Here is a 22,252-nt window from a genome sequence, read left to right on the forward strand (position 1 = left end):
GGGTCCAGATGTCGGACATGCACCGATCATACAATGATGATCCATTCGGTGGATAGGTCATCAGTTGTCTGGTAGTGGACAACCCCTTTTTAATACACACATATAAATCATTAATAGTCTTAAAGCCGATTACTTTTTTTAATTTTATTTTTCTCACCATTTGACGGGACTTCATCTCTTTCTATTTGTTCAGCTGTAAATTTGTTTTCTCCTGTTACATTTGCCATAACATTTCAGAATGCATATAGTAAGGATGTATGTTTATAAGATCTGTATTTACTTTATAACACGATGAATTAGGCTAATAACCTACTTCACCTTTACGTGTTTTTACATCTATGCTGCATTAATTGTATTGGGGTCACTTTTAATATTTCCAGGCTAAAATGTAGTTTTGTAGTAGAGGAAATTCCTGCTGCCTGCTGGGTTCACTGTGTAGAGAAGGAGGGTCAGAGGGTCAGGAATAATTGCTTTAGATAGATATAAATGAGATGATCTCTTCTTATGAGCCTACAAAAAGTGATCAGTCAGGTGTTTTGGTTTAGAAACACAACAAAGGTAGTAGTGTTTGTCTATGATTTTATTTTTAAGAATGCTTGGAAACCTTTTAGGAAATTCAAGTTCGGAAATAATATAGTTCCAAGCATAGCACATATTATGCATCTGTGATACTGTAGGGTTTGTCATGCAAACCTAAAAGGAATTATTTTACTTTTTATACTTCTCTACTTTTCTTTTTTTTTTTTTAAATAATTCGTTGGACAACAGTGCCACCTAGTGTGCACAATAGAGTAAATATTTTATTGGCATTGGTTTTATTCTATTTTGCCAGTTCAGCATGATCTGATATTGGCAGCATGCGAACATAATTGTTTTTCAGAAAGTAAAATGCCATAGATTGATCAGGATATTTAAATAGTGCTTATAATTCTGTTAACTCATTGCTGCTTTCACTTTTTTACCCAGGAAGCCTCTTATGTCTCTGATTCTCGGAATATTGCAACAGTGTCTAATGAACGCCAAGAAAGTCTTGAATTCAGCAAAACAATGAATGATGGTAGGACTCCCAAACCTTCTACTTACTTTGTTTTTCATCTTTTTTTTTATTTTTCTGCTTTTACTCTTGGTGACTAGTCATTTTAAACGCACTTGAAGTAAATAGGAAAACTGTTTATCCTCTACCGATTTTTAAATGTAAACAGGCTTTTTTTTTCTTATTTACTGAGCATATATTCACATGTGGCATATTTGTTGCAGAAATATCTTAAAAACCATTCCATATGTGTGAATGGGGCTGTTTCCGCAGCATGTGCATAGATTTCTGCAAGCCCCGTTCAGGTGAATAAGACCGTTGAAGGAATGTCTGCAACAAATCTGCTGCATGTGACCTTGAATCTTCATGTAGTGGGCACAGATTATTGCATTATGTCCCGTCTGTTAGTGCACTATATGTTTTAATGTGTAGTATATACACCACTTTTTAATTTATTTTTTGCAGCAATGCCAGCCCTGGAGAGACTGCTAACTAGTGACTGGAAAGACAAACTGTTGGGAAATGGAACACTTCACAGTAAAGATGTTAAAGGTATTGTCTGTGGTGTTTATTTGTTAGGGCCGCTGATGTGAACAGACCATAAGGCTTCTTATTTCTAAACGTTCTGTTCACTTAAAAAAAGCGTCAAGTCCATGAATTAAGCTTCCCATTGACCTCAATGGAAAAACGCATTGCAGTGCATACAACGCGTTTTTTTTTTAAGCAAGCTTGTTTAAAAAAAAACGTGTAGTGTAAAAGAAAAAAAAAAGCGCATCAGGTCAATTCTTGGCGTGTAAAACATGCCTAATTCCCATAGTCAATGGGGGTCCCAAAGAAACGCGCTGAAAACATGTCAAACATTTAGTTTAAAAAGCGCTCTGCAAAAATGCTAGCATTTTTGACGCGTTTACAGGTTGCTTTTTTTTGAGTGCCGTGTGAGCAAGGCCTAACTCCCGTGCTTCAATGGCAGAAATTTGTCGCATGGCATGCTGCTTTTAATTATGCCAGTCACTCTTAAAATACTGTACAGTCATTGCGGAGTCCCAGTTTTCTTGATAAATTTAGCTTACACTGTTCATTTAATTTTTTTTTCACTTGTGCTGGCAATAAATTCAAACATCACTCAAGTTAGATCATGCAGACTAGTTTACGGTCCGCATATCCCACATACCATTCTCCTCCTCGTTTTTTTTATTTTTTTGCCTTTTTTTTCTTTTATCTTTTTCTTTTAGAAAGAAATCTCATTGTACTCTTGTCTCGACTCCCCACCATAGACATAAGGGTATGTTCACACAGCCTATTTTCAGACGTTTTTCGGGCCGTAAACTGCCGAAAAGTCGGAAGCACAACGCCTCCAAACATCTGCCAATTGATTACAATGGGAAATACGGCGTTCTGTTCCGACAGTTTTCCGCGGCGTTTTTTTACGCGTAAAAAAAACGTCCGCGGAAAAAGTGCCTGACACTACTTGGGACGTTTTTGGAGCCGTTTTCCATAGACTCTATTGAAAAAAGCTCCAAAAACGGCCGTGAAAAACGCAGCGAAAATCGCGAGTGGCATATAACTTCTGAAAATCGGGAGCTGTTTTCTCTTGAAAACCGCTCCGTATTTTGAGACGTTTTTGACTCTGTGTGTGAACATACCCTAACTGTCCCTCCATCAATTAATAGCAGGGGGGATGGGGCTTTTAAATGTGATAACTACCAGCTGGTACAACTGGCCGCTCTCTAACTGTTGTAGCAGAGCTGATTTTTTTTTTCAGTCTTACATCGGAGTTGTTTTGTCATCTGGCAGAGAGATTTCATGAAGCACAAAAGAGTTAGGTGACCGTTTCAGTCTGTGGTTTCCTTTATTGGCTCTTTCTGTGCAGCGAAATACAATCTATTGCTATAATCTGCAATCTGCGGGGTGTCAAGAGGCCAATTGTAGTCATCTTTAATGAGATATAATAAATACTCACCTGTTCAATCTTCTGTTGCTCCGGTGGACTCCGGTTTCTGACTCCCGTGCAGCGATGACGTGCCATTCATGCATGTGACAGCTGCAGCCAATAACTGGCCTCAGCAGTGATGGTCGTAAGAACCAGACTACTAAGACAAGTAATTGGCTGGATTGTATGAACAGCATGTCATCACTCCAGGACGAGTCAACAAAGATCGGCGTGACCCCCGAAGCAGAGGTGTTGGGCGACTGAACAGGTGAGTTATGTGTTTTTGTTTTTTTATTTTCGTTTTTATCTACTTTCCTGCTCTTGGTAAATAAAATTAATCCTGGCTAAAAAAAAAAAAAAAAAATTCATTTTGTGACCTGACTAAACCTGAAGTGATGTGGCCATGTTTGCTTTTTTTCTTCGTAATGGCATAGTTCTAGAATTCCATCATATGACTACTTTTTTTCCCCCCCATATTTTGTGTTTTTGATGTATATAAATTTTGTAATCTGTTGCCATTTTGTTTAGGTTAACTCCTGTTTACTGTTTTTAGGCACCCAGGAGAGTTTGGCAGAGAAAGAGCTGCAGTTGTTGTTGATGATCCGCCAGCTAGGAGGATTGAGGGACCAATTGCTCAGTGCACATTCTGAACATCGGAACATGGCAGCTATGTTGTTGGAGAAACAGCAGCAGCAGATGGAGCTTGCAAGACAACAGCAAGAGCAGGTACAAATGAACTCACACATTTTTGTTTTCTCCTGTATACTGCATTAGTGGATGTTCATGTCCTGGTTTTTTGTAGTATTCCTAATGTTCTATCATCTTTTTCACTTTCTCTGCATAGATAGCTAAACAGCAGCAGCAGCTCATCCAGCAGCAGCACAAAATTAATGTGTTACAGCAGCAGATTCAGGTAATATCTGTCTTGATCTCTTAGAGAGGTTCTGTCACCAGATTATAAGTGCCCTGTCTCCTACATAGTGTCATCGGCGCTGGAATGTAGATAACAGTGGCTTTTATTTTTAAAAACTCATTTTTGACAAAGTTATGAACCGTTTTAGATTTATGCTAATTCGTTTTTTAATAGACAACTGGGCATGTGTTTTTTTTCAAAATAAAAACCACTGCTGTTATCTACATTCCAGCGCCGATCAGATTATGTAGGAGATAGGGCACTTATAATCTGGTGACAGAGCCGCTTTAATGTATTAGACCATTAAACTTGCATCTCTAAACTCCTTGCATGTTGGCAGATCTTCACATTGCCTTCCCACCCCCTGTTTTCGCAGCAAGTAAATATGCCATATGTCATGATCCCAGCATTCCCCTCTGCTCAGACGGGTCCATCAGATTCCCAGATTTCACCACTTTTACAACCAATTCCTTGCAAGCCTGGTGAGTACATGTCGTGTAAAAAAATTTATCTAATTAAACTGTTTTTTAAGCCTATCTTATGTAACATCTACTATATGGGGCGTGGGTATCTTTTTAGAAAAAATATAAAGTGTATGTGTACTTAATACTAGCCTAATATTGTACGAATATTTAATTGATAAAATTATGCATCTTGTTGGATCAATGAATCTAATTCTGTAATTAATGTGTTACTTGGGCTGTGTTCACACGTATAGGTCATACAGCAGTTTTTGCATTGTAAGCTGATGCAAACAAGACCTTTGCTGTGAGAATTGTTATATACAAAAAGAAGCCTTATTAACCTTTCATGCAAGACATGTAGACTAATGGGATTTAGTTAAGAGTATTACTATTAAGGGTTCCATTACAATCAGTATGTCATTAATTTATTACTCATATTTTCAGTAGAATATCCTATGCAGCTGATTCATAATCCTACACCACCTAGAGCCCCGAATACTATAAAACAGGTAAAGTGATGCAGAAGGGACTTCAATTGTTAAATAGCCATGTGAACCATATAATAAAATGAGGATCTAATGTTTCCTTCCTCTTAAACTTAGGAACCATCTCAGCCTTTGAATCTGACAGCCAAACCCAAAGCTTGTGAGCAGTCCCCTACATCAAGTAGCTCTCCCAATTTGAAGCACTCACCAGCCGTGTGCAATGGTGTTGGAAGTAGCAGAGATAATACATCCAGTCCTACAAGAGCCAATCTTCCACTTGGTATGTCTGCCTTTTTAGAATACATTTTGTAGCTATAGCTTACATATGCATCGTCATATCCGATCGTTCATTTACTTCTGACAGGGATGAGGACTTGGTCATTTGTTACAAATTGTCTGACATTTTTGCAATGGTAATATATGTATTTTTAGATTTGTCAAGATGAACTAACACACTGCCTCATTGTAGCCAATGTCTGTTTTTAATAGTTTCCCAGTCTGCTCAATATCTTAATTTTTTTTTTTTATGTAGTTCCATTGCAATGTTGCTGGTGGTTGTATTTATGATCAATTATATTACTGATTTTATTGATATCTCCCTCAGGTTTTCTGGGTGATGGAGATGCCATAACTAAAGCGATACAAGAAGCACGGCAGCTCCTTCATGGGCAGAACAAAACACCAGAGCAACGTGATGGACAGAGTGTTAAGGTGATTATAAAAGGGGCAACATGGTTTCCATTGCGCACCTACAGTTTCAAGAAAAGTGAACTCTTCGGAATTACCTGGATTTCTGCATTGATTACTAATAAAATGTGGTCGAAGTTACAATTTTAGACAAACAAACTGTTATTGAGTCCATTGAGTGGACTTCACCGTGCAGGGAGAAAAACTAAGTGTGTTATTGACTTCTCCTAGATCTATTTAGTGAAAGGTGTTTCAATTATGAAGATAAGAGTGGAAGTGTTGGTTTCACAGGTTCAATAAAGGTGCGCACACAGCCTGGTTTCTGACAAATCTTCTCAAAGATTGGTTAGCCTCGAGGCAAACAACTTCCAGAAGACCTCAAAAGATGTGTGTTAAAGACACATGAAGCTTGAAAAACTACAAAATTATTGCTCTAGACTTAGGTGTGTATCAATCTAGAATTTAACACATTGTCTACAAATGGAAAAAAATCAGGACTGTTCCTACTCTCTCTAGGAGTGGGCATCCTCTTTAGATCACTCCAAGAGCACAACAGGCAATGCTAAAAGAGGTGAGAGACCTACTAAAGACTCTGCAAACGGCAAAAACCTCTATTCGAGTCTCCACTATTTGAAAAACACTGAACAAAAATGGTGAAGAATAGTGGAGGGCGGGGGCGTGGCTTGGCGCGCAACGGGAGCAGTCGCATGACTTGAGAGCTCCGCTGTGGTTCCGTGCTATACTGATCCTGTGACTATCCTGATCGTTCCTTACCTTCATTATTACGTCCCGGAGATCCAGGCAGCAGTCGGGTGGTAAGAGTGGAGTTATGGGCCCCACGAGAGGTCAATCGGCCGCGGAAAAGCTACAGAGTTATGCCCGGGAAGAAATCAAAGATGGCGGCCGTGCTTCCCTGCAGCAGCGCTCAAAGGGCAGTGAGACGCCTGGCGGGTCGACTTCTTCCTCAGCGGTGGTGGAGGAGACAGAACCGGAACCTACTCCGACAGAGGTGATGAACAAACTCCTGGCAGCCATATCAGCATGCAAGACCTCGCTGACTGGTAAGATGGAGGAGGTGAAAATTGATATAGGCCTCATAAGGCAAGATATGCAGACCCTGAGAGAAAGAGTGACACATGTGGAGGACAGAGTGTCTGGGGTGGAAGACAGGATGGCGGCCATGCCTCGTGCGATTACAGATCTGGAATCCATGACGGAGTTATTAAAACAAAAAAATGATGATCTGGAAAATAGGCTGCGTCGGAATAATATCCGGATAATAGGAATGCCTGAGAAATCGGAGGGCCAAGATCCGGGCGAATTCATATCTAAGTGGTTGAAAGAGATAATGCCAGATGCACCTTACTCGCAGGCCTTTGCAGTAGAAAGGGCGCACAGAGTGCCGGCAAGACCGCCTCCACCTGGGGCTCCTCCGAGGCCGATGTTGGCCAGGTTGCTTAATTGTAACGACAGGGACATGATCCTGCGTCAAGCCCGCCGACTGCAAGGTATTAAATATAATGGCGTTGCTATATCCATATTCCCGGACTTCTCGGCTGATCTGCAAAAGCGCAGAGCTACGTTTATGGCGGTGAAAAGGCGGCTGAGGGATCTCAATATCCCATATTCTATGGCGTATCCTGCAAGGCTGCGGGTAGTGGATAACGACCGTTCTATCTTTTTTAACTCTCCGCTGGAAGCCGACGACTGGGTGAGAGGGAGGAGATCGCCCCGCCGCGTGTGACCCCTTTGGAGGGGGAGGTTGGAAAGTGCTGGAAGTTAAGATGATGCTGGAGTTTCTTCTGCGCCTGATGCAGGCTAAAAGGTTTCTTTTGCTGGTTGATCTCCTGTGTTTAAGGAGGGATTCCAATGTTATGGTACACCCAATTTGAAGTCTTATTCGGCGGGTGAATGGTTCCGGAGGCCCTGGAAGAGGGGCATTCTTCTCCGCCCCATTTCATTTGAATGGACTGTCGGGACTTTCATTCTGTTACCATTCGGTTCATGGAGCTTGGCCTATAGTGGGAAGGAGTGATCCGGCCGAAGTAAGAAGGGGCCCCAGTTGAAGGACTGCAGGAGAGATCCGGGTATATGCGCAGGACGCATATTACGTTTAAATATTGCTGATATATTGTTTAAACTGCTGCTGGATTTATTATCCTCCTGTACGAAGTTATGGAAAGGGCTTAAAATGTATTATGGTGTTTGAAGGTGTAGATAGGGAAGGATACGTTAATGCTGCCTAATAGCACGGGGCCTTCCCCGTTACTCTTTGGTGCCACGAGGAGGGCATGATTCGGCAATGGCCTATGTGTCATCGCGCATTGTCGATACAATTTACTGTTTATATGTTAGTTCTGTCGTCTATGTTTTTAATGCCGTATTTAGGCGAAATTATACTCATTTATGAATACAAATGTCTAAAAAGTCATAAAGTACACAGAAGGTGGGGAAAGGTCACTAGGGAAAGTATATGGTTAATATGCAGGAGTCGGGAGCCATCTTCCCTCCGAGGCAAACATAGTTTCCGGCCTCATTAATGGCGTCTATATCGATTGTGTCTTGGAATGTCCGGGGGCTGGGTACCCCGAGGAAAAGGGCAGCCATTTTTGCATGTATCCGTAAATTTAATCCCTCTATAATATGTCTGCAAGAGACGCATTTAATCCCAGACAAGGCGAGATTATTGCGTAGACCCTGGATCCAATGGTCCTCACACTCTTTCCATACGTCCTACTCCAGGGGGGTATCGGTATTAATCCACAAATCTCTGAGGTGGGAGGCGGTTAAGGTTAAAGTGGATAAGGAAGGTAGATATGTGTTTATACATGCTTACATCGACACTATACCATTTGTATTGTTGGGCCTATATGTTCCTCCTCCGGCAAATATACGAATTTTACATGAGGCTGCCGCATTTGCTGCCGCTTACCCACAAGCTACGGTACTGGGCATGGGGGACCTTAACATGGTCATGGATCCCAAATGCGATAGATTTAGAGGTGTGATGGATGGTGGGGATACATCGGTGTCTCCAACAGAGTTGAATTTGCTATTTCAAGAAATGGGTTGGTTAGATATATTTAGGTGCAAACATCCGAATGTAAAGGTGTACTCATGTCATTCTATCGGTAGGAATTCCTTGTCTCGTATAGATTATATCTTTGGGAACGCTCTAATGGTCCCGATGGTAACGGATGTGTCTTATGAAGTAAGGGGAGTGTCAGATCACTCTCCGATGGTTGCACGTTTCATTCACCCAGGGCCTGTGAGGACTGGTAGCTGGAAAATTCATCCATTCTGGCTTACCCTGATAGGGCCGCAGGATCGCATACCAGATCAACTGGAGGTTTTTCAGGATACTAATAACTCGTGTGATAATCTTAATATTTTATGGGATACCCTGAAGGCCTACCTTAGAGGCTGCTTGCGATCTACAATCTCCTACATAAAAAGGGAAGCGGCAAAGGAAGAGGGTCAGTTGGCACAGCAATGTGAAACATTGGAGCGCGAGTATATAGGAAACCCATCTGAAGCGAATAAACATGCATGGCTGACGATGGGCCGCAAATACTTATTATTACTACAAGAAAAAGCTGATAGGAAATTGTTTTTTGCTCGGCAGACCTATTTTGAATTGGGAAACCAATCAAGTAAATTGCTAGCTCATTTAATACACCACAGTTCTCAGAGCTCAGCAATATTAAAGGTTAAAGACAGTCAAGGCCGTGAGCTGACCGATACCCCTAGTATAGCGGCTCGATTCACTCAATTCTATAGGGACCTATATTCCTCACAGCCTACGTATGATTGGTCCGAGTGTGTATCATACTTGGAGGACTTGGAATTCCCGCAGTTAGATGAGGCAGGCAGGGATATGTTAGAACTCGATATCACGGAAGATGAGGTTACGCAGGCATTAAGGGATATGTCAAAGGGTAAGGCATCGGGTCCAGACGGGATACCATTGGAGGTGTATCTTCGTTACTCTGACCAGCTCACTCCCCCATTATGCTCTATGTATTCTTATGCCCGGAGGGAGGGGAAACTACCGGACAGTTTCTATGATGCCACAATTGTAGTGTTACTAAAACCTGACAAAGACCCTAGTGAATGTAGTTCTTACCGCCCTATTTCATTACTGAATCTAGACTACAAGATACTTGCAAAGGTACTGGCAAATAGATTGAACAAGGTGATATTACAACTCATTCATTCGGATCAGGCAGGGTTTATGCCGGGGAGATCCACATCTGATAATATACGCAAGGTTCAAATTTTGACTCAAATAGGAGAGGCACTAAAGGAGGACTGGGCAATGGCATCTCTTGATGCGGCCAAGGCCTTCGATTCTGTTGAATGGGTGTATCTGTTTGAAGTATTACAGAGGTTTGGTTTTGGTCCGATATTCATCAAATGGGTAAAAATCTTGTATAAGGATCCGAGGGCACAAATTTTGATTAATGGTATAATGTCCCCTTATTTTCACCTCCGTAGAGGTACCAGGCAGGGGTGCCCTCTCTCCCCGCTTTTGTTTGCAATAGCTATTGAGCCTTTAGCGATACGTGTAAGAACGCACTCAGAATATAGGGGAATAGTGGTGGGAGCACAAGAGGAGAGGATTAGTTTGTACGCCGATGATGTGATATTGTATATGTCATACCCGAGAGACAACTTGGGGCTAGCTATTGAAATCCTGAACCAATTCGGTAGATTTTCTGGCCTACATGTTAATTGGAACAAATCATTTTTCATGCCCTTGAAGGAAGTGGGGTGGGCGGAAGCTGAGCACGGCCTGCAGGTAGTGTCGTCCTTTAAATATCTGGGTATTATCATAAACAGAGATCATAGGTATGACCGAATCACCAACATACTGCCTCTGTTAGACTATATCAGGCTCAAATTCAAGGTGTGGGGGGCACTTCCACTGGCAGTGACGGGTCGTGTAAATTTAATTAAAATGGTTATTCTCCCAAAATGTCTGTATGTTCTGGAGCACGCAGCCATACCGGTATATAAGGCCTTTTTTAAAACCCTACATGCATTATTCCCGGCTTTTATATGGGGATCCAATAGATCCAAACTCAGTTTGGCTACTCTGCAGAGACCCAAACAGGAGGGGGGATTGGCACTACCGGATTTGTTTATGTACTATCTAGCTGGGCAGTTGAGATATTTACAGCTATGGACTGGGTCGGACCCGTTACCAATGAGGGAACAGCACCTCGCTGCATATTTGCATCTAGTGCACCTTTGGCCAGTGATAGAAAGCTCCCCGGGAACTTATAAAAGAATGCTCCCAATCCACAAGGCGGCCGTGCAGGCATGGACGGTGGCCAAACAAATTTATGCATATACGGATGTACAAGTGGACATGCCATTATGGGATAACCCCCTTCTTTCACATCTAATGGAGGGGCAGGCCCCCTCATTTTGGGATGGATTTGAGGTACATAGAATTGGGGATGTGTATAAGGATAATGTCCTTAAATCCTTTGCGCAAATGCAAGAGGACTTCCAAATTCCTAGGGAAAGTTTTTATAGATATCTGCAGCTGCGACATGCTCTCGCAAGTCAATACCCTAGGTCAGATCAAGAATTCTCACGATTCCCTTTGATTGGAGTTTTTAAATCGCAGGGCCCCCGGGGGCTGATCTCTGCGGTCTACACGGCCCTTATACATGCTAAACTGGCCAATGTCAAATTACCGGTAAAAGATAAATGGCAGAGCCTGATACCTGATCTGACAGAGGAGGAATGGGAGGATATACTTTCATCTCCTGTGTCTGTCACCGGCGGCAAATAACAAAATGATCCAATTAGCTATAGTTCATCAGAGTTATCTCACGCCGGTGAGATTGCATAGAATGGGCAGATATCCTAGCACTGAATGTCACAGGTGCCGTTTTCCCAGATCTGATTTCTGGCACATGATTTGGGATTGTCCAGTGGTGGCCTCCTTTTGGGGGGAGGTGTTGAAAGTGGTTGAGGAAGTGGTGAAGCAGCCGATCCCCTTTTCACCTAAGATCTGTCTATTTGGGGTGCTGCCTGAAGATCAATGGCCATTTCACATGCGTATTTTATTGCGCGAAGTGTTGTTTATGGCAAGGAAGACCATCGCACTTCGGTGGATGGATCAGAGACCTCCTAGGGTGATGAAATGGAAATCGCTGATCAATTCCATTATACCATATGAGCGAGTATTATATAAGAAAAGAGGGTGTGTTGGTAAATTTTATAAAATATGGCAGATTTGGTGTGATTCATCATGTACCCTGTATACTCCGAACAGATTTACAGACATGAGGGACCAGTTGATGCAGCATTGAGGAGGACGAGTGTTGCATGACTGGTTACTTATAAGATCTCTATATTTATATGGAACAAATCAAACTGGCCTGGGAAAGTATTTTGCCCGTTGGGATGTTAGTGTGTTGTCTCTGAGGGCTAACTATGTGATCTATTGGGTTATGACATGTTAAAAACCACCATAGCTACTATGCATCTGTGTTAAATGTGTATGAATACATAAATGTGTTTATTTCCTGTCATGTACTATGGACGTTTGTATTGTACAATTCTTTCAATAAAACGAGTTTAAAAAAAAAAAAAAGAATAGTGGAGGGCGCATCGTGGTTTGCGGCCGCTTTGTTGCCTCTGGGTCTTGACGCCTTGCGATCGTTGAGGGATCCATGAATTCCAAGGTGTATCACAACATTTTAAAGGAGAATGGAAGAGTAGCCGTCCATGACCTCAAGCTGAAGAGATTGGGTGATGCAACAAGACAATGACCCAAGGCACACAAGTAAATCAACTAAAGAATGGTGGAAAAAGATGTATTCTGGAATAGCAAAGTCAGTTCTTTACCTTCATGCTATCAAGATGCTGTGGCATGACCTGAAGTGGGCTGTGCTCGCAAGACATCCCAGAAATATTGATTAAGGAGCCTCACACGGGGGCTTGTTTGGTCGGTTATATACGGTCCGTACGTCGGCGGCATTTCCCGGACCGAACACTCTGCAGGGTGTCACTGTCTCGCTGCCAGACAACTGTCCCGTACTGTAATCGTGTTTTCAGTACGGGACAGATGACTAGGATGCTAGGAGCCCGGCTCCCTGCAGTGTGTTCCGTCCGTGAAATGCGGCAGACATACGGACTGTATATCACACGCTCGTATGTGTGTGTGAGGCTCCTAACTGAAACACACTTGCATGGAGGAATTGTATAAAATTCTTCCTTGACATTAGGCAAATCTTATTTTCAGCTGCAGGAAACATTTGATAAGAGGTGCTGGCTCCTAAAGGGAATCTACAGATTATTAAATTAGAGGGTTAATATTCCCTGCACTGTGGATGTTTACTCAAGGTGTGTAAAAAAACACATGGACAGTACAACTGTTTTGTGTGTTATTATTTTAGTTAGATTGTGTTTGTCCATAATGACGGACACTACCCTTTTATTAGTAATCAATAAAAAAAAAAATCCAGGCGTTTCCAAAGTGTTCACTTTTTTTATTGCAACTGGATGACCAGCAGGAAAAATAAGGCGTTGGTTGCAGGAAAGGTGATGCCTTGATTTGCACTGGGTATCTAAGCTATCAATGCCAGTCTCTGGAAAGCAATAACTGTTTAAAGTGGTTATCCGGGGACCAAAAATTGCATTGCAATAATATATTTATGTGAAAAGAAGTAACTTACTAATTTACTTTAATTTTAAAATTCTGTACTAAATTGCACAGTTAATCTTGTGAATTTGTTCCCGGAAGTCCTGGAGCTTTTCTAATAAGGACGCGCTGACACAGCCCCATGTGACTGAGGACTTGCTTCATGTGCCATTTAAGGGTCTAAACATTTGGCAGTTTGTTTTTGTTCGTTTTTTTTGGGGGTTTTTCATTTTTACCAGTTAATTTCTTGGCAATGGGAATTCGTAATTCGTACACTTATTGGTATATTTATGATTGCCTATTCAGATTTTCACTCGTATTTGGAGCCTCCGTTGCAGATTCTATTTTTGCCAGACAAAATCGCGCAGCATGCTTTGCTATTTTGTCCTGCATAACCATGGATACCATGACGAAAACCAGTCTGAAACGCATTATAGTCATGCGATGAATACGGCGCTTTTGGGCTTTCATTGTTCTGAAGAACAGATAACCATAATGCAGATGTGAACACCACCTAAGGTTCCATGCACACTACTGTATTTTTCATCAGTAATTACGGACCTATTAGTTTCTATTGGCCACAGACGCCTTTCAGTATTTTTACTGATGGGTGTCCGTGCTGAAAAAATTATAGAACCTGTCCTATTCTTATCAGTAATTACGGCACGGACTCTCCCATTAAAGTCTATGGGAGCTTCTGTAAATACGGACTGCTACGGATGTGTGTCCTTAACCCCTTAATGACCGGGCATGTTTGTACCTTAATGACCAAGCTAGATTTGTCAAATCTGGTATGTCTGACTTTATCAGAGAATAACTCTGTGAAAGTTTTGAATATCCAAGTAATTCTGACATTGTTTTTTCGTCACATGTTGTACTTTATTTTAGTGGTAAAAGTAGACTGATACGATTTGCGGAAATTAATTAAAAAATCGAAAAATGGAAGAAATTTTGTAAAAATTACCATTTTCCCCTATTTTTAACTGCAATATGTGACATATGTACACACATACTGTACAATTTTTTTAATTAAATATATATTTCCATCTCTTTACTCTATTTTGGCAGCACTTTTGAAAAAATAAAATAACTTTTCAGCAATTTAGAGGACTTACAAATTGAATAATAATTTTTATAAATTTTGAATTACATTTTGTTTTCCTGCACCAAGCCAGGTTTTCAGAGGCTCATAGGTCTCAGAGTGATGGAAACCCCCACAAATGACCCCATTTAGAAAACTAGACCCCTTAAGGTATTTACCTAAGGGTATAGTAAGTATTTTGACCCCACAGTTTTTTTGCTAAATTTAATACATAGCAGGTGAAAAAAAAAATAATTTCACTTTTTTTCATAAAAGTATCAGTTTGAAGACCAATTTCTTTGTAAAGCGACCATGAGAATGAAGAAACACACCACAAAATCTATCACCCTGTTTCTCCTGTTTTCAAAAATACCAACATTGTGGCCCTAATGCGCTGCCTGGACACACGGCAGGACCCAAAAGGAAGGGAGCACCCGGAGGCTTTCAGGACTCATATTTTGCTTGAAAATGTTTTAGGCCCCACTGTACATGGCTTTGAGCTGCCAGAACGATAGAAACTCCCCATAAACGACCCCATTTAGAAAACTAGACCCCATAAGGTATTTATTTAGGGGTATAGTAATTATTTTGACCCCACAGTTCTTTGCTAAATTTAATGCATATCAGGTGAAAAAAATAATAATTTCACTTTTTTCATAAAAGTATTTGTTTGAAGACCGATTTCTTTGTAAAGCGACCATGAAAATGAAGAAACACACCCCAAAATCTATCACCCTCTTTCTCCTGTTTTCAAAAATACCCACATTGTGGCCCTAATGCGTTGTTTGGACACACGGCAGGGCCCCAAAGGAAGGGAGCACCCGGAGGCTTTCAGGACTCATATTTTGCTTGAAAATGTTTTAGGCCCCAATGTACATTTGGAGAAGCTTTGAGCTGCCAGAATGATAGAAACTCCCCATAAACGACCCCATTTCGAAAACTAGACCCCTTAAGGTATTTATCTAGGGGTATAGTTAGCATTTTGACCACACAGGTTTTTCGCTAAATATATTGAAATTAGTCTGTAAGAATTAAAATGTACTTTTTTTCTGAAACAACATAGAAATTTTTATTATTTACAAGGAATAACGAAGAAAATGCACCCCAACATTTGTAAAGCATTGTCTCACGATTACGACAATACCCCATATGTGGTAATAAACTGCTGTTTGGACCCACAGCAGGGCTCAGAAGGGAAGGAGCGCCATTTGGATTTATGATTTTGCTGGAATGGTTTTCGGTGCCATGTCGCATTTGCAATGCACTGGAGGGACCAAAACAGTGGAAACCCACCAATTGGTACTATTTTCGGGGACATGCGACTTTTTGATCACTTTTTATTCTTTATTTAGGGAGCGGTGGTGACCCAAAAAATTGCGATTCTGTCGTAGTTTTTTTATTGATTTTTTTTTGGGGTGTTCATCGTGCGGGAAAAAATGTTACAGTTTTATAGTTGGGTTCGTTACGAACGCGGTGATACCAAATATGTGTACTTTTTTAACGTGTTCATTTTTTTTCTATAATAAAAGTCTTATTATAGGAAAAAAAGCATTTAGTGTTTATAGAACTTATAACTTTTATTTTTACACTTTTTTTTAAAACATTTTTATTACTTTTTTTTACTTGTCCCACTAGGGGACACTTAGACTTGCAGCTTTGATCGCTGCTAGAGTACATTACACTACACACGTAGTGTAATGTACTCTAACTGTCATTGTGACGTGACTGTCACACTGACAGGAAGCAGAGGAGGAACGGCCGGAGGCTGTTCCTCCGAGGCTTCCGTGCATGGCAACCCGGAGGTCATTATCTGACCTCAGATTGCCGTGACAAGCATCGGTAGCCCCCACGATCACTTCGTGGGGGCTGCTGATGTGCTTCAAACCACTTAAATGCGGCGACGGCAATCCATCGCCGCACTTAAGGGGTTAACTGCCGAAATCAGCGGCGATGGTCCGCTGTCCGGCGAGACTGATGTCTCAGCTGTCTAGGACAGCTGTCAGCGCGGGTCTGTCACTCTGTGTTTACACAGAGTGACCGTTTGAAATGCGGACGAAAATGAACGTCATGGTGCGGGAACTAGCAGCCGACCATGACGTTCATTTTCGTCCTTGGTCGTTAAGGGGTTAAACTGTCCGTATTTACTGATGCGTTGCTAGGCAACATGACATTTGCAGCCTCCCTCTTTTTTTCTTTTTTTTTCTTCTTACTGATCAGTATACATGGATCAAATACGGACCGTATTTACGGACAGTATTTACCGATGAAAATACGGTCGTGTGCATGGAGCCTTGGACTGCAGAGCATCTACTTCTTTGGGAATCTGAATTGTGATCAAACACTGAATTCTTTACTGTTGGTAAAAGCCATTGCTTTTAATCCGTGTCACATATCTGCTGTACCGCTTGCTCTGAGGATATTTTCATTTTTTTTAACCGGGAAAAACAATGAATGGTAAAATTCAATCTCTTATCCGTTCCGAGTAGCAAACACTAGATTCATGTTTATGCTATCATAGAACAGTAAATAAAACCTGTAAATTATCTTAACTGTACAGCAGAATATTCTGCACAATTGAAATTCTCACTGATTAAAAGAACATAACATAAAAAGTTTAGCAACATATTCTCATGACCTATCCACAGCATATGTCATAAATATCAGATGTGGGTCCCACCTATCTCTAGAACGAGGCCCTCTAATCCCAGTTCTACCTTTTGCTGCTCCATCTGCCTCCCCGGCCACTTCTTGACTACATGGTCGGGAGTTACGAAAACGGCGTAGCTCGCTGAGCTACGCGGTTTCCGTAGCTCCCATAGTAGTGAATGGCAGTTACGGATGCAGCGTTGCATGCGAGCTATGCGGTTTCCTAATGGTCGGAATTCACCTGCTTCTGCTGCAACACAAAGCGGCAGAACGGGCTTTAGGGGGCCCCGTTCTAGAGAGAGATGCGGGTCCCACCTCCTGGGACCCGCACTTATCTGACATTTATGACCTATCCTGTGGAAATGTCGTAAATGTCTCTCATGGGAAAACCCCTTTACGTGTTGAAGCATTTTGTTTAACACTGCACCAATATTCTGTACCCTCTACTGTTATCCCACTATTGGATCTGACTTGTATAGTTTTATTATGGCTCTCATTTACAGACTTGGCATGAACTGGCATTTTTAACAAATAGACTCTTAACCAGTTTAGCCCTTTTTCGTTAAATGGCTAACTTTTTTATTTGTCGGGCTAACGATGTGATTTTTGTGATGTTTTTTTTCCATAGACAATACAGGTTTCTTTTTTTCTTTTTTTTTTTTGATCGTTTTTATACTCCTCCTTTTTGCTATTTTAGAATTTTTATTCCTAAAGTTTGAAAGTAATGGTAAAAAAATAAGCTTTTTTACGTTCCAGCTATTTTTGGGTAATCTAGTTTTACCCTAATATAGACCTTTTATTTGGTATTGTCTACCGTAAATTTTAATATATTACATGTCTATTAGTGTAGTTGGGTCAGCGCTAGCGTTACAACAATGACTGGCGTTGGGACTTTTTTTTTTTTTGTTTTGGCGTGGGTATTTTATGTGTATTATAAAAAAAAAATGTCACTTTACTTTTATTTATTTATTTTTTTTTATTATTATTATATCGTCACTATGAGAGGGCTGATTTCCCCTGTGCAGCCCCAGTTACAGTAGAAAAAGATGGTGTAAAAAGAAAAAACATATATAAAGTTCCCCAAAGGTCTTTTTTGACCTTTGAGGGACACTCAAAGGTCAAAAAAGACCTTTGGGGAACTTTATATATGTTTTTTCTTTCTTTTACACCATCTTTTTCTACTGTAACTGGGGCTGCACAGGGGAAATCAGCCCTCTCATAGTGACGATTGTCACTAATAGGGCTGTGCTGGGTCTAGTAAGACCCAGCAGCAGTCTGTCAGTAACGGCACCCGGCGATCATGTGACCAGTCACATGAACACCGGAAGCAATAGACAGCGGCGCGGCCGCTGCCTCTATTCCTATACACAGCGTTCATTGAGCGCTGTGTAGAAGAGGTCAGAAGACAGAAGCAGCAAAAGCTGCTTCTGTCTTCTCCTCAGGGTCCCCGGCAGTCACTGACAGCCGGAGACCCGACATTCAGATCGCGCGGGCAGCAAGTTAAAACCCGAGCCGTAAAAAGTCTATGGCTCGGGTTTTAAGGACCCTGATCGCTGGCCGTAAAAACACAGCCAGCGGTCGGGAACCAGTTAAAGAGGTTGCTCCTTAATTAAATATAAAATGTATCTCCACTTTCATGTATTTTTTTTTATTATATATAAATATTGCTGTTACATACTTGTTATGATGTCCCCTGATATTCTTCTGATTCCCTCTCAGAGCATCGAGTGCCGGTGGACATACATGCCTGGCAGCTCAGTCCCACTAACTGATCCTCTTGTATTGCGTTAACTTTTTTTTTATTATTTAATCATGGGTCAACCCCTTTAACGACTGCCAATACACCTTTTCACGGCGGTCCTTAAGGGGCTTTATTCTAGGCCAACGCCTTTTCACGGTGGCCTAATCCACATCCTGCACAGGTGTCCCGTGCAGGCTGAAACGGGGGCTCTGCTGTCTGACAGCTGGGCTCCCGCTTAAACGGTAGCTATTTAAGGTTACTTCGGTTTTTTACTGACGGGCAGTAATGCTTTGGTATTCGATGTATACCAAAGCATTATATCTGCAATCTAAAGATCACATAGTGAAGTCCCTAGTGGGACTGAAAAATAATTAATGTTGAATAAAAGGTACACAAAAAATAAATGTCGTCCCCCCCCCCCCCCCACCTCATAAATGGTTTTATTTAGTAAAAGTGTAAATTTAAAAACTACACCTTTTGTTATCCCCGCAATCGTAATGACCCAGAAATTAAGGTTCGCATATTAAAAGGTGAACGCCGTAAAAAAACAAAAAATAAGCGAACAATAGCAGAATTGCTGTTTTTCCCATCCCCCCCCCCCCCCCCCTGCCAAAAAAATAATAAGAGGTTAATCAATAAGTCCCATATACCCCAAAATAGTAGCAAGGTAGCAATGAAGTCCCATAAATAAGCCCTTATATGGCGACATCGACTGAAAAATAAAACCGTTACGGCTCTTGGAAAGCATCGATGCAAAATAAACTGTTAAACTGTAAAGTGTTTTTTTTATTCGGCAAAAGTAGTAAAACGTAAAACTATACATGTGTGATCGTACCAACCCATAGAATAAAGGTAGCCTGTTATTTACGCTGCATTGATAATGGCGTACATGTAAAATGCATAGGACATTGGCTAAATTGCTATTATCTAGATACCCCAAAACGGTGCCATTGTAAAATACAACTCATCCCGCAAAAAACAAGTCTTTATACACCCATGTCCGTGTGAAAATAAAGTTATAGCTCTTTGAATGGGACGATGGAAAAAAATTTAAAAAAAATTGCTTGGTCATTAGGGCCCAGAATGCAAGCAGGGGGAAGGGGTTAATAGAATATTTACACTTTACAGTAATAAGTGAAATGTTAATTATTTTTTTTCATAGAACGTTCAACATTTTATATGTCTCGTAGGAAATGTTTGAATCAATGCCTCAAAGGGAATTTCAAGATGAGTCTTCTCTGCAAGAAAGTGAAGAATCTTTGCTCCGATGCAGCATGGACATTGATGGTAAGGCTTACTATGTGTATTTATGAGGTCACTGTGATCGGGCATCATAAATGTTTACTTAGAGAGAAAAGAACAAAACTACATTTTATTTTTGGCTTGCTATCTTTTTGCAGGACGACTAGTCTTCAAACTGGTTTTAGCGCATTTTATGCTTGTAAACGAAATCTTTATCTCCGCATCCGCTTTTGTGTGATTACAGATTATTAGGCAGTTTAATAAATAAAATAAAAAATGCCAAAATGTTGTTCTAGGGTCTCGCCATTTTCCTGAGAGCCGTGGCAGCCATATAAAGAGGCCAATGAATGCTTTCATGGTATGGGCAAAAGATGAACGGCGAAAAATCTTGCAAGCATTCCCAGACATGCACAATTCCAGCATCAGCAAAATTCTTGGTAAGATTCTTTATTACAGAGTATAAAAATATTTGTGTCCGTATTCTTTTGTGTAGTCAAATGCTATAACAAGTCAGATGACACCAGTACTGTCATAGGCCAGCAAAGCCGCCTAACTAAAGCATTTCACCCTTGTTTGTTTTTTACGAAGGCCTACTGCACAGGAGTCAGAATTGCTGTGGAATTTCTGTTCTGAAAAAAAATCAGAAAACGAGAATTCGTAGGTCAATCTCCAGTATACAGCATAAGCACTGCAGAATTTTGTGGAGAAATTCTGCAGCATTTACAGTATTGGCAAACAATGTGATTTAGCAAGTCTCATGCACAAAAAATCTGCAGCGAAAACGTCATAAATTGAACTGCGGCACAATGTTCTGCGTATGCAGTGCTATTCTATTGCAGATTTTACCCCGTTTTCAATGGGGATGTAAAACCTGCAACAAATAGTCAAGTGTTGCGACTTTTGCGGCAAAAATCGCAAATAAAAAAAATAAAAAAAAGCGTCTTGTGTAAAATTAATAAAAATAAGTCAATACTTACAGCCCGGCTGTCATAGTGACGCATTCTTCTGTTTATCCAAGCCGGCCTCCTGGTATGATGTTTCGTCCCATCTGGACGGGGGCTACAGCGTCCTCTCAGGAGGCCGGACTGCACGGATGAGAGAGGGATGCGCCACAATAACAAAGGCCCGGGTTAAGTATGGACTCCCTTCCACCCCCCACCCCCCCAATCACATGTTTCCGCAGCATAGATTTCACCCAAAAACTGCACCACAATTTGGTGTGGTTATTCGGGCAGAATTTGCTCTGGGTTCTAAGTCGGCTATGCTGCGAACCCTTCCTAAGGGTGAATTTACGCGTTGTAAACTTGTTGCAGAATTTCATTTTGCTTTCTACACTAAGAATCAGGGACCATATAGGGTACAGTAAATGTGGATGAGGTATTTAAGACCCAAGCCACATGTAGTGGAAAAAATCAGAGCGAAATTCATGGCATACTGCGAATTTTCAAAGTCCATTCTGTCACGGATTTTGACTGAAGAGTTCACTCTTTTGCAATGCATATGGTAACATCTGCATGTTTTCACAGCGGATAGTGTCTGAGTGGACTTCAACTAAGGCCTTATTTACACGAGCGTAGTTCACGTCCGTGGTACGCGTGTGAAAATCACGCGCGTCGCACGGACATATGTAACTCAATGGGGCAGTTCACATTCTGTGATTTTGACGCAGCGTGTCCGCTGCGTATAACTCACTACGTCCTATACTTGGGGGTTTTTCGCGCATCACGCACCCATTGAAGTTAATGGGTGCGTGAAAATCACGCACAGCACACGGAAGCACTTCTGTGTGTCGCACGTGATTCGCGCTACAGTTATTAAATAAATGAAGGTAAAAATAAAAGCACCTCATTCATTGCAGTTTCTAAACCACAAAATCGCGTGTCCTAAGGATGGCATATGCGTGAAAATCACGCAGCCACGCACCAAACACTTATGACACACGGAACTGCAACGCGCAAAAAACGCACACGTTCGTGTGAATTTCGCCTTCAGTAATTCCTCGCTCTAACTCTAAGGCTGGGTTCAAACAGAGTTTTTTTTGCAGGCGGAAAATCTGATTCAGAGTTTTTTTTTTTTTTGCCTGCGGCCATTGAGCGCCGCAGGCAGACGCAGCTAAATACGCTTTCTCTGCCTCCCATTGATGTCAGACGTAAACGCCCGAAGATGGGACTTGTCGGTTTTTCTGCTCGTGGGGGGGAAAAAAAAATCTCCTTTTGAACTCAATGGGAGGCATTTTCGGCCATTTTTTTTTTTTACATGTTTTCCGATGTGTGGACTGGCCCTGTTTTTTTTTTTTTTTTTTTTTAAGTAGTTTTGCGCCACGTGTGTTTGAGGCTTTCTTTTTTGCTATCTCCAACAGAAAAATGG

General features: G+C 41.3%; 1 protein-coding gene across 5 annotated transcripts in view; it reads left to right on the forward strand.

Moving 5' to 3' along the window:
- SOX13 (SRY-box transcription factor 13) overlaps positions 1–22,252 on the forward strand; it is a 63,505-nt gene that overhangs the window by 35,767 nt on the left and 5,486 nt on the right. For 3 of the 5 annotated variants that reach the window (XM_075853728.1, XM_075853724.1, XM_075853727.1), the window contains 10 exons: positions 967–1,057; positions 1,499–1,585; positions 3,517–3,689; positions 3,808–3,876; positions 4,217–4,358; positions 4,785–4,849; positions 4,943–5,105; positions 5,430–5,536; positions 19,834–19,930; positions 20,182–20,322. In XM_075853728.1, coding sequence (XP_075709843.1) covers positions 967–1,057; positions 1,499–1,585; positions 3,517–3,689; positions 3,808–3,876; positions 4,217–4,358; positions 4,785–4,849; positions 4,943–5,105; positions 5,430–5,536; positions 19,834–19,930; positions 20,182–20,322 — 1,135 coding nt within the window. The remainder of the gene's footprint in view (positions 1–966; positions 1,058–1,498; positions 1,586–3,516; positions 3,690–3,807; positions 3,877–4,216; positions 4,359–4,784; positions 4,850–4,942; positions 5,106–5,429; positions 5,537–19,833; positions 19,931–20,181; positions 20,323–22,252) is intronic. The other 2 variants (XM_075853725.1, XM_075853726.1) reach the window with 2 other exon arrangements.

The sequence above is a fragment of the Rhinoderma darwinii genome, chromosome 2 (genome assembly GCF_050947455.1).
Source record: "Rhinoderma darwinii isolate aRhiDar2 chromosome 2, aRhiDar2.hap1, whole genome shotgun sequence".
NCBI classification, from domain to species: Eukaryota; Metazoa; Chordata; class Amphibia; order Anura; family Rhinodermatidae; genus Rhinoderma; species Rhinoderma darwinii.